The sequence below is a fragment of the Phymastichus coffea genome, unplaced genomic scaffold (genome assembly GCF_024137745.1).
Source record: "Phymastichus coffea isolate CEN01 unplaced genomic scaffold, Cenicafe_Pcof_1.1 PCOF00048, whole genome shotgun sequence".
NCBI lineage: Eukaryota > Metazoa > Arthropoda > Insecta > Hymenoptera > Eulophidae > Phymastichus > Phymastichus coffea.
The window spans coordinates 1228734-1246136 of record NW_026706859.1 but is presented as its reverse complement, the minus strand read 5'-3'; the positions used below and the strand labels follow the sequence as shown (position 1 = coordinate 1246136).

The window sequence follows — 17403 nt, the reverse complement described above, 5'->3', positions numbered from 1 at the left end:
AACTAGTATGGACACAATATTGAAATATACGTGATTGCAAGAAGACTTTATAGTATGTATGTTTGGAATAAGTATCGGAAAACGCATAAAATAGCGACGTTGATGGAAATTCGTAAAACCTCTGTTACATTTCACTTTTAATGTGCATTTAAGTATCAATGAAAAACAATTTCTTTTCTACCTATAAAAGTACATAAGATAACTATTGTTCATTCAGTATATAAATGAAGTATTACAGTTGGCTGAAGGTACCTCAGAGATTAAAACGAAAACACCTTGCTTTCGTAGCACACATATTTGTATAGTTTCAGATCTTGTGCATCGATTGATTTGTTAGCGGTTCATCCAAACCAATAAAGTTAAAAATGATAACAACATGAACTTTTCAAATATTCCGAACACAGAACAACTTAAGAACGTTCTCTTGCTCAGCGGTTGTCAAAGAAGGCTCCGCGCAACGAAAAAAGCGTTTCATTAAATCAATTCGTTCGTATTTTGAAAATTATAGATGGATTAAAACGAAAAAATTAGAGAATATTTGTTTGATCGTAAATACCCCAATAATCCTTTTCAGGCATTAATAAGTACTTTTGTTTTTTATAAAAATGTTATAAAAATTATATTCTCGAAAGTTATGAAATGAGTAATTTAAATCGTCAAAAGTCTGTTACAAATTTCAAAAACATGATTTTTTTTAAATACTATATTATTTATCGACATCTCAAGAGTATGTATATCAAATTTTAAGTCTTAATATTGATTAGAAAAAATTGTAGAAGCAATTTAGTATGACGGCGTCTTGCCGAGGCATCGATGCTTAAGCACATCCTTGTTAACCCTTTTCCTCCCAAATAACACAAATTTTTTCTTAACTTTCATCCTCATATCTTTTAATAAAAAAAATCGTATGAAAAATTTATCAAGCATCATATCTTGTAGATTTTGACCTCCTCTTTCGAATGCCGTTGACAAAATTTACCTAAATTGTAAGCCGGAAACGTTATAGGCCGGTTTTCCGGAAAATTCACAAATTTTTCGCGTTTTTTTTTCTAAAAAAAGTATATTTTGAAATGGAAAAACTTTGCACACACCATTGGAAACATTGTTATCGGTGTTATAGATGTCTTTTCTTTCAAATGCCGTTGGATTTTTTCCGAAATTCAAAATGGCGAACACAAAATGGCGTTCGAAAGGAAAAATTTTCTTTTAAACTTGACGAATTTTTTCCTCCAAAACTATCAAGTTTAGTGAAAAATTTCTAAGAACAAAAATGTCTTAAACTTAGTCAAGAAATACTCTTAAATTTTTTCAGATTTTTTTACAGCGAATTTGGAAATTTCGATTTTCCGATTTTCCACGAATTCGAAAATTAACTCGGAAAATTCTGATAAAAATTAAAAGTACTCCTTGGTAAATTTTAAGACTCTTTTGTTATTATGAATTTTTTTATTGAGTCAATAGTTTTTGAGTAAAAAATTAATCAATTTTATTCCTAGTATACATTTTTTTCAAATTGGTTTCACAAAATTAAAAAAAATTTCAAGTCTAACAATTATTTTTTTTTGCTACCCTCGCTAAAAGTCGATTTTCCTGATCGCGACGCCATAGGACTTTAGGCGAAAGAGTTAATTTTCGAATTCGTGGAAAATCGGAAAATCGAAATTTCCAAATTCGCTGTAAAAAAATCTGAAAAAATTTGAGAGTATTTCTTGACTAATTTTAAGACATTTTTGTTCTTAGAAATTTTTCACTAAACTTGATAGTTTTGGAGAAAAAAATTCGTCAAGTTTAAAAAAAAAATTTTTCCTTTCAAACGCCATTTTGTGTTCGCCATTTTGAATTTCGGAAAAAATCCAACGGCATTTGAAAGAAAAGACATCTATAACTTATAAGAAAAGACACCGATAACAGTGTTTCCAATGGTGTGTGCAAACTTTTTCCATTTCAAAATTTACTTTTTTAGAAAAAAAACGTAGAAAATTTGTGAATTTTCCGGAAAACCGGCCTATAACGTTTCCGGCTTACAATTTAGGTAAATTTTGTCAACGGCATTCGAAAGGTGAGGTCAAAATCTACAAGATGTGATGCTTGATAAATTTTTCATACGATTTTTTCATTAAAAGATATGAGGATGAAAGTTAAGAAAAAATTTGTGTTATTTGGGAGGAAAAGGGTTAATGCCTCGATACGATATTGTTCCACTAAATCGTTTCTGTAATTATTTATAATCCATATTCATATTTCAAATTCGATATTCTTGGATCATTGATAAACAATGGAATTTAAAAAAAAATTTAATTGTTAAGAATTCGTAACAGACTTTTGATAATTCAAATTACTCATTTCATAACTTTTGAGTTTATAATTTCTTTTATAAACAATCATCGGTTTTTTGGACTGTTAAAAACTTTACGCTTAAGGAAGCATTCCTAAATTTTTTTGTTTTAATCCATTGATAACTTTCAAAATGCGGGCAAGTTGAACTGATCAAACGTTTTTCTTCATTGCGCGGAGTGCTCTTTAATAATCGCTGAGCAAGAAAACGTCCTTAAAAGACTTGAAAAAAATGCAGTTTATAGTTCAATCTCCTTGAAACAACTGCGATTAAATTAAAAAAATCAATTTGTTTTTTTTTTGTTTGTGAACGGTAAATTCCGAAAAAAATTATTTAGTAAATGGCCCGATTACTTTTGGATTTTTTGCAAAACAATGCTTAGTTATAGAGCTTTTAAATTTTTCATACGTGGGAGTTAGTAGATGTGAACTGGGAAAAAAGATGAAAGCAAATGTTGATGTAAAACAGATATAATAAAATGAAATTGAAATTTCGTTGTGTGCAGACGTATACTTGGAGACCATCGCGCGCGTACGATACTTTAGTTTAGAGGAGGATGACCCAACGCAATTAACTCGATGTTAACAATACGAGTGCCGCAAAGCATTCGGACTTCTTACCATTCCTCGAGCGTCAGGTTGGACAATTCGTATCTGAAAGAGCTCTAAAATCCGTGGTTTTTTCCCTTCTGTTTGTCGCCATAGCTTTGCTAATTAGTCTAGACCAGGGAGTAAGAGAGGAGACCCAATTCCAAATACGAGAAGTGGGACGTTTCCACCGGCGAAGATCGCCAGACTCGCTCATCGGAATAGCTGACACTAGCTAGCGTCAGACCCCTCTAGCGAGCTCCATTCGTACTGCGTAGCAGGTTGATTTTATCTACCGTTCTCTGTCATCTAACATGCAACAACGTATATGAAATTATGCTTCAAAACTGTGCTTAATTATGATGACGATATGATTTGAGTTGAGTTGACATAAATGATGAGCTAGCTATCAAGAGACTAAAACCCTAAATCCTATTACCATAAAATTAATCACAAGCCCCTCTCGGCAACTTAAATATAACTTTTAACACTTATACAGTGATGTAAACACGTTTGCTGAGAGGCTAAGGTTTCTGCCTTGAATTGTTAGGATCGCCGGTTCGAATCCTAGAGATGACTTTTTTTTTTTGTCATTATGGAGAATATTCGAAGCATATAGATACGTAAAACTAAATTGAAAATTCAAATAACATATATTTATTGATTCTGAGTTTAAATGATGAAGCACATACAAATGAAATTTTTTGAAGATGATATTTAAAAAAATTAGCATAGACTTCCACCATTTTTTCCTGTACCTATTCAAAGTATAAAATGATGGAAAACTTCCGTGAACATTTGAAGAGTTTACTGGGGCATTTTCATCAACAATTAGATATACTTATCTTTAACTAAAATGCGTGTCACAAAAACTAAGCTTTAGCGCTTTTAACATGAATGCTGAAAAAAAAAATAATACTATGGTATTATACGAAAAAATGAAGAATATCGCCGGTTAGAAACATATCACATTCTTCAAAATATAAGTTCATTGCGCTTGAAATGTAAATAAGTAAAACTAACGCATCAACAGACTGTGCTGTCAGTCCGTTTAATCGATACAAAAAATCACTTTATTTTCTATATTTTTCAAGAGCTACTGAAAATTATTTTCAATAATGCGACGTTTATTTGAGATCTCCTTTTTTGTTATACGATATGATGATATTATTCGTATATATGTATAGATAAACGAATGTTGCAGTGATGTTAAGAAAAATATATTTAATACAATGGAAATGTTATATGAACATGTGTGTGTGTGTAAAGAGGTATATGAAAGCTTATATGAGCGAAAAACTTTCGCCTATTTGAAATGGTAAAAATTATCATCTAAAATAATGTCGAATGAAAGGGTTGAAAAAGATATTGATGCTAATTTGTCAAATATTGTTTATAATTTTCTACCACTATATACACCTCAAATAACAATCGAAAAAACGTCCGAAGACGCAGTGAAATTTATTTTTAGCTATTGTAGGCTTAAAAAATTATACTATATCATATTATTGTCATTCATTTCATATCATTGAGTTTCCATTAAATTATCGTATTTATACAATTTTTTTTGTTTGATAGGTATACGACAAACAATCAAGTCAGAATTCTATATTAAATATACATATACAATAGTATTATATATTTGCGATTTAACGACTTATCTACAATTCAGTCGAAATTAAAAAAAGTCATATTCTGCGAGAAATTCGTAGAAAGATATGTGTATCTCACTGTTAACGCATTTTTCCGTGAATTTTCGATCGGCAACGCGAGTTCGTACACCGCTGTTTTTTGTCTGTAGATATACAATTAATTAAAATTTAGTGTATAGTCTAAGTTTTTGTAGTGACATATTACATTTCTATATATTAGTGTAATGCACATTCAAAGTGACTCTTCAGTAATCAATAAATAGCAAATGAACTAGTTCTTTTCACTATTCTATTCGCTTACTATTTATGACAGGTCTATTATTCTTTAGGCTAGATTTAGTGTCTCTTTATTGCAGCTGTAGACATAATATTCATTCGTAATTGATAAGACAACACGATCAAGATTATAATTATCATCCATCTCTAAAAATCAACAAACTTAGCGCAAACTTGCTCAACTTTCTCATGGTCCAAATACGAGACAGCTTGGCGGACTAACGCTTGAAATCTGAAATGCAATCGGTGACATTAACATCAAATTTCACAGCAACTACTCGGTCAATTATTATTCAATTAAACGGTACGCCCTTGTACATCATTCGCCATGAAAATCTTTTGACATCTTGCTGAAGCGCGTTGCAGACATTACGGCAACAAATAAAAACAGAAGAACTGCTCTTCATGAAGTCTTCTGCGGCACATTATGGCATGCTCAGAACGGGTAAACAGCAGGTACTGTTGATAATGCGCTCGTAAGATCGTTGTTGACAACACATGTCGATAGTGGCAACGCTGCAAGTCCACGATCTGCCAAGGGAGTCAGCCACTTTCACATCCCCTGTGTGGCGAATCGCTTAGAGATCAATCGATAGTGGACAATCCTCAAGTGAAGCTATGATTGTCAATAGTTGAAAATCAGATCAACTTTCACATATATTTGTGACTCGTCGCCTTTTTACATCGTAATTGCAAACAGGTTTATTGGAGTTATAAAGATTTCGTTAGATCGTAAAACTGATGCAAATGCAATTGATTCCGACTTACTTGCTTGTATTGAGACGCTGTTGAGCGCTCACTTCAGCTTGGAGCAGACCCAAATTATTCCTATTTTTACGTAAAGAAACTCGCCAATCGTTTGATTCTCGTGAAAATTTTATTTCGGGATGTAGACGGATGCATTTTATTGTGGAAAACATAACTGTATAAAAATCATTGAGTTGCTTTCACAAGATGATGCGGATATTTTTCGTAAGGAATCCAACGGTGTGTCTCTATTTTATAATATAAGAAGTGAGCAGTGGGATGCTTTGAAATCTCTCTACAGAGATACTTGACATCGATGCGCATAAGTGGTGTGACGCGTCGGAGAAATGTAGAAAACGAAACCGGAATCGCTTACTTACGCTTAGCATGCCATTGTCGCGATGTAGACGATATTCCAAGTATGCTGTCTGATTCAGAGGTCAATGTTAGTCCACAAGTGCACGCGGATTTTCCAATTTGGACCGAATGCTAAGCTACTGCATATTTTGTAAGAGTAGGCGCGTTATACGAAAGGTTTCGAACAGATAATGAAACTGGCGAAGCTGTTCTTAAATCCCGGAGCTAAAGTTACTCTAACGAACAATACTCCAATACTGATCTGTAACAGTCTAGAAACAGATAAGATCATAACCATTCCTCTACTGACTTTTACATTTTTACGTAGGTATAATAGACTGAATCTAAGATCAAAACATTAAATTTCAGGTGTATTCGTGCAGCTCGGCGTGGGTTCTAGCAACGAAAAAGGACGTGAAATAAGTTTTTGACCTTTCGTCGGTTGGAAAGTCGAATAGTTTTGTAGGTTCGAATAGCTCGACCATTTGCAGAATCCTGAGGATAATTTGTTACGGAATGAAAAAGAAATACGAAGCACGGAAACAAGCGAGAAGGATTGCCGGTAAGAAGGCGCGAGCGAGGGAAGCGAGTCGGCACTGACCGGTAAATAATCTCGAGCAATCGAGTTTGTCTCCCTGGTGTTTTCGAAGCGCCTGAACATCCTCCTTAAAAGTGGAAATTGCCATCCTACACTCCAGCCGTTTCCCTTGTGGATGACATACGATGCGAAAGTAATATGCGAACAGTGGGGTCAAAATTGCTTTGCTACTCGCGAGAGAAGGGCAGAGGGCCAATCGCAGCGTGATAGTCGCATGGCGAATCAGATTCGCACTCGAGCGTAGCGGAGCTTCACTGGACATCAGCAACCTGCATGCACAAAGCGACGTACTAATTGTCCGTTACGGACTTCGCGTTGACGTAGCTGGCCGCAGCGACGCGTCAGATTTCGAAGGCATAAGTCACTTGTTTGTTTCGCGGGCGCTCAGCGAAGCGAACTTAAATGCGCGCCGCGGTGCGTGATTTCGTTCTCTTGTGATCTCGCGCATGCGGGCCAAAATCTCTCGGTCTGATCCGGCAGCGCATTGAGGATTCTAGATAATAAAGCAATATGCACGCTATAACCTTCTCTCCGTCCGAATTCGAACTGTCGTGCTCGCGTCGCGATCTCGAGGTGTGTCGTTTCTATCGACAAAAATCAACTTGATATATAGGGATAATTGTTTATTTATTATTACTAGCCCCGCCCCCCTCGTTACAAATTCCAGATGAAGATCTCTTGCGGTTACTGATGCGGTATGTAGAAGACTTTAGCGTTAACGACGGTATTATTCACTTCCACTTGGCTTGCTAACTGGACGAATACACCACAATCAAATAATTAATTATCCTACAAAATTCCTACAAAATTGTGTTGATGACAATCTATCCATTGGTTACATTCGGTAATACATGATTGACATTCCAAACACCTTTACAATTCATGTTGTAGTCAAAGCAGTTAAATACTAACGTGTATTTAAGTACAATGGATTTATTTCTACAATATAGAGCAGATCAGTAGATAAGCAGATCATGTCAATGCTCAAAATGAAATGGGTTCATCTCTTTTTTTGAAATTACTCGTTAGAATTCTCCGCGCGAGCTTTCCTTTAAAAAAATATTTAAGTGCGTGTATACAGCTGAATTGGTATTCGATAATAATATTAACAAGCTTTAAAAGTAGTCATGTTCACGTGAGTCGCGATAATGTTCCTGAGCAACTTTTTTAATGTGAGACAGGTGTTCTTTCGAAAAATCCATTATTCAAGGGTAAAAATGCATTTTAGAGAAAATAAATAAAAAAGCCAAGCTTATTACTGTTGACACCATGTGGGACTAATACATAATGACGTAATTGTAAATCACATAAACATGACTTTAAGAAGACTTTCTAGAGCTCTAATTAATATTTTAGAACAAGAAAACATGAAAGCATTTGCCGAGCACTTTAAAATGAAAATAAAGTAACCTTTTGATTTCGTAGCAGCTGGTCCCCTTAATAAAAGTGGTGGAGGTACATTACTAGCGCGATTTATTGTTGGTGCTTATCTCTGATACAAATATAGCAGGACGCTAGGGCAGTGCAAGGCCAGTTTCTGCCGAAACCGTACGCGACAATTGTCGAAAAGCGTGAAGCGAACGTGAAAGGACTTCTCATACTTTATACGGTAAAGCTATACGCGAATTGCGCGAATCGGCTCACTTCTGAATTTCGCTCACATACTTTTCCCTTCTCCTTCTCTTTTGTGTCGCTTGGACGATGTCTTCTGTGAGTCCTGTGACATTTGTAGCGCTTTGTGTTCATGGAGCGACAAAGCCGCGGTATGTCTTGCTATAAATTATTATACGCTAGAAAAAATTTTTTGATCATTAGCTTACTTTATAGTAATCTTTGAATACGATAGGTTTAAAATGAATGTCTCGCCGATATTCCGGTCAGCTTAACATGTTAGTGTAACAAATAACGAAAATTTATAAAATGTGAATAATTTAGAAAGGCCATGATAAATAAAAGTAATATCGAATTATTTAATGTTACTGTAGTAAAATTTAGAAAGGTTTCGCTACTAAATGAAAAAAGTTCCTTAATTCGCGTTTATTTCACGATCGATAATTATGGATCTTATACATGAGAGAGTTGAATGTACTCTTTTTCTCTCTTAATATTGTCATATAAATATCGCTATACCAGCTTACAGAAATTTATTCCTTTGCTGAGCTACACCGTACTTATTGTAGATTGTATAGTACCATGGTTAATAAATAAATAAATAGATTTGATATTTTTATACAACCAAAAAATCTTTACTGCATCCGATAGGTTCATTATATTAGTATTGAATTTAGTATTTTGCTTGTATATTACCTAAATATATTCAATTACATTTAAAACAAATTTTTTTAATGTGCAGGATAGTGGATGGATGCCAGTACTAGGAACATTCACCTTATATTATAAATTATTATTTAAAATGCAGTAGTTAGCAGTCACTGGTAAATAAACACTATTAAAAATCTTTAAATTAATTTATTTTAAATCAATTTATTAATAATTACAATGCAGTAGTTACAATGCTGGTAAATAAAAGTTATTTTATTAACATTATATGCAACAAATAAGTTTGTATGAAATATTTCATATAAAATAAATTAAAATAATAAATAAGACTATTAAAATGAAATTTATAATTTCATTTGCATTGTCAGTAAAATTGCTATAGCACAAATGAAAAATTATTTTATTTAAACTACAACAATATTTAATGAAATTAAATTAGCACGCATTTTAGTTAAAGATATGAATATTGTCTGTATTATGTGAAATGAAAACTGCAGAAAATACAATAAATTTTACTTAAAACTAATATTATAAAGTTTGAAAGTGTTTGAACATGCAATATTTAATTAGACTGCCTATTTAAATTAACCTGTATATAAATTTGTAAATTTTGTAAAATTCTAACCAAAGAAATTTGTAAATGAATCAAGCTCTTTTATCCTAATTTATAAAACTAAAATTTCAACTATTATTTTAAACACGGCATTATGTACATAGGTACAGAGATCTCAGCATGTGACATCGAGCCTAATGTTATATACAATAAAGTCATTAGCATCAAATCACATCATATGTCATTTATAAAAACCTCATTCAACGAATTTTACAATTATAGAAATTAAAATTACATTTGTCCACATTGTGATATTGTCACGGATATTTTAGGTTTATTATTCGGTCCTGTTGGAACGTTTTCTATCTTTCGCATAACCAAAAGTCCATCTATAACTCGTCCAAAAACCACATGTTTTCCATCAAGGAAATTACATTTAGCACATGTTATAAAAAACTGACATCCATTGGTATCTTTACCACTATTTGCCATCGAAAGTAAACCAGGTGAATCATGTTTTATAGTAAAATTTTCATCAGGAAAAGTACCACCATATATACTTTGGACACCAGTACCATCTCCGTTAACAAAATCTCCACTTTGGATCATAAAGTCTTTAATGACTCGATGAAATATGGTACCTTTGAAGCCTTGTGGTACACCATCTTTCCTATATTCACCAGTACAGAACTGTCGAAAGTTTTCTGATGTCTTTGGACAGACATCTTCAAATAGTTCAAAAATCATTCGTCCAATTTCAGTTGCTCCAACTGATACGTCGAAGAAAACTACTGGATTATTTGGACTTCTCAGTTGAGTTTGAATGTGATTCCAAGTAGGCATCTTTTATTTTACTCAAAAACTGTAATTGAAAATAGTTTCATGAGTTTAATAATGCTTTAACTGAACCAATTCAAGTTAAACAGTATAAATTATAAGTTTTTTTTACAGTCATGTAAAAATTGTTCTAATGAAGTTAGAATCATGAAGATTTTTCATCTTGAAGTACTGGTAAATGCTTTTATATTTTTCTTTCCAAGTCCTAAAATCTCATATAAGAGCCCTAGTCCCCACCATAATATTCATGATGATACCTTTAATAAAATGTTCTTTACACCGACGTAAAAAAACTTATAATTTTTACTATTTAATTCTTGTTGGACCCTTATAAAGTAGTTATTGTAACTATTTTAATATTTTCATATGTATATAATTTTATTTCCTAACCTCAAAAATAATATTAAAACGAATTTCCGGGCTATTGAAATATAGGCGTTTAAATACTTTGGTAAAAAATGCTGAAACAGATATAATTACCTTCAGTTAATTAAATTTTTTACACTGCAAATAACGAACTGTTATCAGTAAATGATTAAAAGACGAATGTTCTCACATGGAACTAGCTACGGTGTGCCGAACGGATAAACTGAAAAACATTTAGCCTCAACCTCAAACCTGTAATTGGAACTTCGGCTTTAGATGGCACCAGTAGGCAACATATGTATGTATGTACACCCAACGTGGATTGAATCGCGACCCCCCCAGTTAGGTTGGTATGAGAATTCCGTCGTTGCATCGGAACGAAGAAACCGCGGGAAAATTCTATTGTAGATAGTAAATAAATAAATAAATAATAACTTATCTAAATGCCAGCATAACGATAAATCCTTGCTAATGCAAAAGCAGGTAAAAGCATAAGAAACTCGGAAGAAACATTTAAAATAGACATATACACGTGTAAACAGACTTTTTCAGGTCTGCTATTCGAGCTTTGATTTTGACTGCTACTTTAAGTCCGTAACGGTGGTTTTCAGATCGGCCATAGTATAACGCTCGTTCTTAAATTATATAATTAAAACCTAAAATCAAATAATCATGCATCTAAATTCATTGTTCGCAAACAATTAATTTTAAACCTAAAAACAAATTAGTAACGTTTTAGCTTTTTATCGTATCTTAAAACGAATTTTCATTTTTGAATATTCCCGCGGTTTTTTCGTTCCGATGCAACGACGGAATTCTCATACCAACCTAACTGGGGGGGGGTCGCGATTCAATCCACGTTGGGTGTACATACATACATTCTTTTAATTTGTTATATCTTGCTTTACTTTGTTATAAATTTGCAATTATGTAATCTACGTAAATAAAATAATGAATTCGAAAGGGCTTATTAATCATCTCGAAACAGTTCTTTATAAACCTTATTTTTTATTTTTTGTTTATGCACATAATTGGCGTCAAATTACGTCAAAATACGTCACATCGTATAGGTCAATCACAACTGTCCCAAAAAATTGAATCCCCATTTCCATTCGACCAATCAAATCGTTTACAAGTTTCACTTTTCAAGAATCTTTGTTTTAGAAAAGAAATCGTATTGACCAATCAAATATTCTAAATAAAATCCCTAATTTCAATCGACCAATAAAAACGATTACAGGTTTCACTCTAAGATTCTTTGTTTAAGAAAAAAAAAAGAAAAGAATCTGCAAGATTAATATATTTAATTATTTTCAGCTAATTGGGATTACGTTTAAGATAGTGTATTATACATGTAATATTCTTTAATAAAGATTAAATAATACACCTAAATAATCCGATGAGTCTTCAGCCAAACAAATTGAATTAATTTCACAATTTTTTTACTTATTCACTTTTATAATAAATAAATATTATACAAATAATAATATCATTCTACTTACCATATTAATAATTTGATATATCACAAAATATAGTTTGGAAAAAGGTGTTCATGAAAGTAAAGTTTTAATATTAATACATTAAATAAAAAACAATATTTATATAACATGTACTCATTATGGTGTACAATAAGATTTTTAATTGCTAGTATCTAATGACATTTTTTCAATATCGCTTTCATTTTTGTCAGGATCGAAATCTTCTTTTGTATTATTTGCACCAACAAATTCATCTTCGTAATCTTTATCTTTATGAACCATATCAACCATAGGAATTGACTTCCCTTTTCGTATTGCAAACTCTATTTTTTTAGCTAATATAATTTCCAAAGGTCTACTGATAAAGTTAATCACTCTGCAATCTCTTGGACTGCCAATTCTGCCAACTCTTCCACATCTAAAATGATTATATATAAATTAATTATTTAAACCAATTGTTGAAATTTGAATGTCATACTGTTTTAATTTTAAAAATATATGAGCTTGAAAATATAAGATAAATGTGAAAGATAAATTCTCTTGATTTATTCAAATTCACTTACCTATGGATATACTCTGCTGTTACTAATGGAAAATCAAAATTGATGACACTTTTAACTTTACATGTATCGAGCCCTCGAGCTCCAGCATCTGTTGTTGTTAAGATATTACAAACACCCTGTTGAAATTCCATAAATTTCCCTTTTCTATGTTCTAGACGCTGTTTTCCATGTAAAGTTATACATTTGATATTGAATTGGTTTAAAAATAAACTAATAAAATCACATGATGCTGTCGTATTACAAAATATGATAATTGGAGTTTTACTTTTGACTTTTGGCTTTACAATTTTTAATAAGCTCATTGGTTTCTCTGGGCCAGTAAGTCTAAAAAACTTTTGTGGAACTCGAACTAGATGTTCATTACCTGTTGTTATCATCAAAAATGATTCCCTCTAAAGATATTATAATAAATTTATTAGAAGTTAATTGACGATAGTGAAAAATAAAAAATTTCAGTACTTACATCTGCAACTTGATATAAAGATTCAGATAAACTTTGAGGAATTGTTGCAGAATTCAAAGTTATCTGTGCTGTTTTGGGATATGTAATGTTTGGATCTCTCTCCGCACTTATCTAATAATAATATTAAAAGTTATTTTTTCTAAGAAAATTGTTGAATCTATTTCTAAAATATATACCATACTATTCTAAAAATCTTTAGTGCAATTTATAAAGCTTACTACAATGACCAGAATGGGCATGAAATTGAAATAAATTATCATTTTCACATCATAAAAAATTTACGTACCTGTACTTTGCGTAATAAATTACAAGTATAATCAGTGAAAGTTTCATCAAATAAAGTGTCAGCTTCATCAAGAACAACATGTTTCACTTCATCTAATTTGTAAATACCCATTCTTACTAATTTTTTCATGACACCTATAGTTGCTACCACAATATCAACTTCTGTGATTGGTGGATTAGATATTATTCTCTTGGTTTTTCCTCCAGTGAGAGTGACAATGTTTATTTCCAAATTTTTGGCTAACTTTTTGGCTACCTTCTAAAGAAATCAAAAGACAAAATATAGTAGATTTGATGACAAAGATTTTAATCAAATAATTTTTAACTTACTGCAATTTGTTTTGTTAACTCATGACTTGGTGTAAGAATAAGTCCTAGTGGTCTGTTACAACTTCTATCTTTCATGGGCTTCCATTTCAAGACTTGTTGTAAAATTGGAATTAAAAAGGCATAAGTTTTTCCACTTCCTGTTTCAGCTGTAAGAATTACATTGTGATTATCCAATATTTTTGGAATGCCTAGTTTTTGTATTGATGTTGGGTGTATTAAATTATTCTCTTCAAGACTTTTTAACAATTTTTCATTTATATTGAGATCTTGAAAACTGTAAGACTGATTCAATTCATGTTCTTCCTGTCCCTGAAAATAAATTAATATGTATTATGTGATAATATGAGACTTTATACAACTTTTAAATAAATGTATATTATTCAATCTACCTCTTTTAATGGGTATATAGTAAAATAATCGCCATTTGATTTTCTATGTTGCCATGCTCTTGATGCCAAAGGTATTGGTTGAAATTTAGGATAAGTATCACCTTCATGAAAGTTGAACATTGATCTTTTACACTGTATTATAATTGGCCTTTTGGATTTTTTTACGACCTCTGGAGGCTCTTCAGATTCTTTTTCATGTTTTGGTTCAAAATCATAGTCATCATCATCATCAGTATAATCTTCTACAGATACTTTCTACAATGATTATTGAATTTAAAATAAAGTTTTACAAATAATTAAAAATATTCAAGATCAAAATTAAAGTATATTCTTACTGAAAGCTTTGTAGCAAATCTATTAACTCTCAACTGTAAGATTGATTGTTCACTAGTTTGTAAACAAAATTTCGCCAAATTTGCCAACATTATAATTCTTTTTTAATCACTTTATTAATCTATAATTATATTATTTGTAAGAAAGATATTTCTTTGTTTAATTTGTTAATTGTATATATACATTTCACTAATTGTATGTCAGCATACTGTAATATGTAATATGTGTTCATTAAGTTTTACAACTGTTTATCAAAAAAACAAACTAATGTATCTACAATATTTAATAACAATAAGCAACGAAGATTGACTATTTATTGTTCGTTTCGTTGCAATAAACTATACGACTATACGCAACGTGAACAATTACATGCAGGGACCGACAACTGCTTGTGGCGCCATCGATGTTTTTGGAATCAAACAAAAACAATCAAAGTCAAAATTTAGTTCTATGGCCGGTGACGGTCACGAGATAAATGAAGCATCTGTTTATAAGAGCTCGTATCAACATTTTTGAAGTAACTGTAGCGCTGTTATCCCCTCCCTCCATACGCTCAATTCCTATATATTTATACAATATTTTTTTATATGATTTTGTAATTTTGAAAGCACATTTTCCTAACCTTATTCTTGGACCTCTTTCGGTAATATGAAGAATTTTCTGGACCACTGTATATTTAAAATGAGAATATTTTAAATTGAAAAAACCAAAATATTATTGAGATATTGGAGAAACAAACATCTTTTGACGTATATATTTCAATAATCAATGAAAGTTTGGCAGGCATGCGATTACGTGAAGCAATGTCCGTGCGTTTTAGCAGCAACTTTCACATCGCTTTAATTATTTTTACGTAAATAATTGTTATATGAACAGGGAGAAGGTAGAAATAATAAAATCGATCTTGAGACATAATATAATCTTCATTAAGAATACGTACAAAGTTATTTTACAGAAGGTTTGAAGTTTATTATGTATTTATCTTGTTTTATACATATACAATTGGTGCCGCTTAATAGAACGTCTTATAATGTAAGGTTCTTGTAGCAGAATAAATTTACACGATAATTTAATATTAAAAAAATGTACTATAATACAATTGATTGTCATGAGATAACTATTTAACGCCTAAGCTTAGAAAAATAGAGTGAGTTTTTGTCGTAAAAAGAGAATGTTTAACGGCAATGGCCGACGAAGTGTTTGCCGTTGAACCTTAAACTACAAAGCGTATAATATGAAATAGACGCGTGACGTATAGGTGTCGATGGGAAGATTCGGAGCGAGCGGCCGGGATTAAAAGGAAAGTATGGTGCGAGTGGAAGGCCGCTGCAAGCGCGCAAGCACATCGACAGCGCAGAGAAGGCAGAAAAGGCGCAGAGCGCACGGAACGCGCGTCCGACGGCGATCGGGGCCCGCGGCGCCGCGCTAGTGGCAGCCGCAGCTCTTGACGACCATGTTCTTGTACTTCTTGAGAATGACGTTGCTCTCGTCCATGAAGTAGAGCACGGAGATGGGCGAGAGCTTGGTGGGCGCGCAGCAGGGCTTGGGAACCTTGCCCGGGTTGACCAGGTGCACGAGGGTCTGCACGATGGCGTGGTTGGTGGCGTTCATGTGCGCGTTCAGCGGGAAGTTGCACTCGCCGCTGCAGTAGTAGGCGTCGTAGCCGTCCGGCGCGATGATCCAGTCCTGCCAGCGCAGGTCGCGGAAGCTCACGTAGAGCGTCTGGATCTTGCAGGTCTTGGTGCTGTACTGCAGCTGCTGCGGGTCGCTGTAGGGGTTGCCGCGGTAGTCCAGGCTCGTCACGTCCACCTTCTTCTTGCGCTTGGCCTCGCGCTTCTGGCGCACCTTGCGCTCGCGCAGGCCCGAGCTCTTGAAGAAGCCCACGAGGAAGGGCTGCCGCTCGAGGCTGCCCTTGAAGCCCACCAGGCCGATGTCCTCGGGCTTGGTCTCGTGCACGTGGCGGTCGGCCGGGTGCACCGAGAGGTACAGGCCGCGGTTGCCCGCCGGGTCCTGCACCCAGCGCTGCAACGCCTCGGTCACGTTGATGGCCAGCCAGCCCTCGCGGCCGCTGCTGGCGTTCACCGCGTCCACGTACTGCAGCTCGCGCTCGCCGTCCTCCAGCCGCAGCACCCGGTAGGCCGTGAGCGTGAACGAGCCGCGCAGCTTGCTCGACTTGGCGCCGTCCATGCTGCGGTAGAGCCGCAGCTCGGCGTTGATGATGTGCTCGTTGGGCGGCACCTCGGACACGTCGAACCAGAGCCGCTTGCCGCGCTCGTGGCGCACTCCCGGCACGTGCTGGTTGTGCGCGGCGAAGGTCATGATCACGTCGCTCTGGTCGATGGTCTTCAGGTCCTGGCCGCTCAGGTCGAACTGCGAGTCGGCGCCGGCGCCGCTCTGCTCGTCCAGCGCCTGCTTGTAGTAGATGTCCAGCAGGAAACTGGGCGCCGAGCGCTTCACCTGCGGCGCGTGCTGCCTGGCAGGCGGCCGGTCGGGCAGCCCGAGCAGGTTCAGGATCTCGTGCTCGACCTCGCGCTTCTCCTGCCTGCTGACCACTCGGTGCACCACCGTCTGGTCGTGGCCGTTGTCCACGTAGAGGCCGCTTGGGCGCTCCGCCTGCGCCGCCAGGACGGCGAGCAGCAGCAGCAGCAGCAGCAGCAGCGGTGGCGGCGGCGGCGGTGGTAGCGGCGGCGCGCGGTACATCCTGTTCGCCACGGGTCGGGGAAGAGCCAGCGCGGAGATTAGCCGCGACGCAGTACTGCCGAGTCGTTACCGAGGACAACAGGTGAGCGCTGGCGCGTCATCCGCATCTGCGTTTCGCGCTCGCGAGAAAGCTGCTGCGGAGTCTGCGAGCGATACACGACTACTACTGGCTGCTGCTGATGCCGCTGCCGCTGCCATCGCTACCGCCGCTGCCGCCGCTGCTGCTGCTGCTGCTGCGTGGGTAGCCCACCAAAGATTTCTCGAGACCTCGCTC

General features: G+C 35.2%; 3 protein-coding genes across 4 annotated transcripts; all 3 read right to left on the bottom strand.

Moving 5' to 3' along the window:
• Positions 1-9184: 9184 nt before the first annotated feature.
• On the bottom strand, positions 9185-10840 carry LOC131665207 (peptidyl-prolyl cis-trans isomerase H). Of its 2 annotated transcripts, XM_058936942.1 has the most exons (3): positions 10779-10817; positions 10613-10683; positions 9185-10247 (listed from the first exon to the last, which is right to left on the bottom strand). In XM_058936942.1, the coding sequence occupies exon 3, from the start codon at positions 10226-10228 to the stop codon at positions 9677-9679; it is 552 nt and encodes a 183-aa protein (XP_058792925.1). In that variant the 5' UTR covers positions 10229-10247; positions 10613-10683; positions 10779-10817; the 3' UTR covers positions 9185-9676. The 2 variants fall into 2 exon arrangements, with proteins under 2 accessions (XP_058792925.1, XP_058792922.1); XM_058936939.1 differs by lacking the exon at positions 10613-10683 and having other exon boundaries at positions 9186-10247; positions 10703-10840.
• A 1351-nt stretch (positions 10841-12191) lies between these two features.
• Positions 12192-14792, bottom strand: LOC131665240 (probable ATP-dependent RNA helicase DDX28). Its single transcript, XM_058936995.1, has 8 exons — positions 14613-14792; positions 14432-14550; positions 14097-14351; positions 13708-14016; positions 13379-13636; positions 13093-13203; positions 12630-13021; positions 12192-12484 (listed from the first exon to the last, which is right to left on the bottom strand). The coding sequence occupies exons 2-8, from the start codon at positions 14519-14521 to the stop codon at positions 12226-12228; spliced, it is 1674 nt and encodes a 557-aa protein (XP_058792978.1). The 5' UTR covers positions 14522-14550; positions 14613-14792; the 3' UTR covers positions 12192-12225.
• A 570-nt stretch (positions 14793-15362) lies between these two features.
• Positions 15363-17362, bottom strand: LOC131665206 (protein 60A). Its single transcript, XM_058936938.1, has one exon. It carries the CDS (start codon positions 17127-17129, stop codon positions 15855-15857), a length of 1275 nt encoding a protein of 424 aa, XP_058792921.1. The 5' UTR covers positions 17130-17362; the 3' UTR covers positions 15363-15854.
• Between the last annotated feature and the right edge of the window lie 41 nt (positions 17363-17403).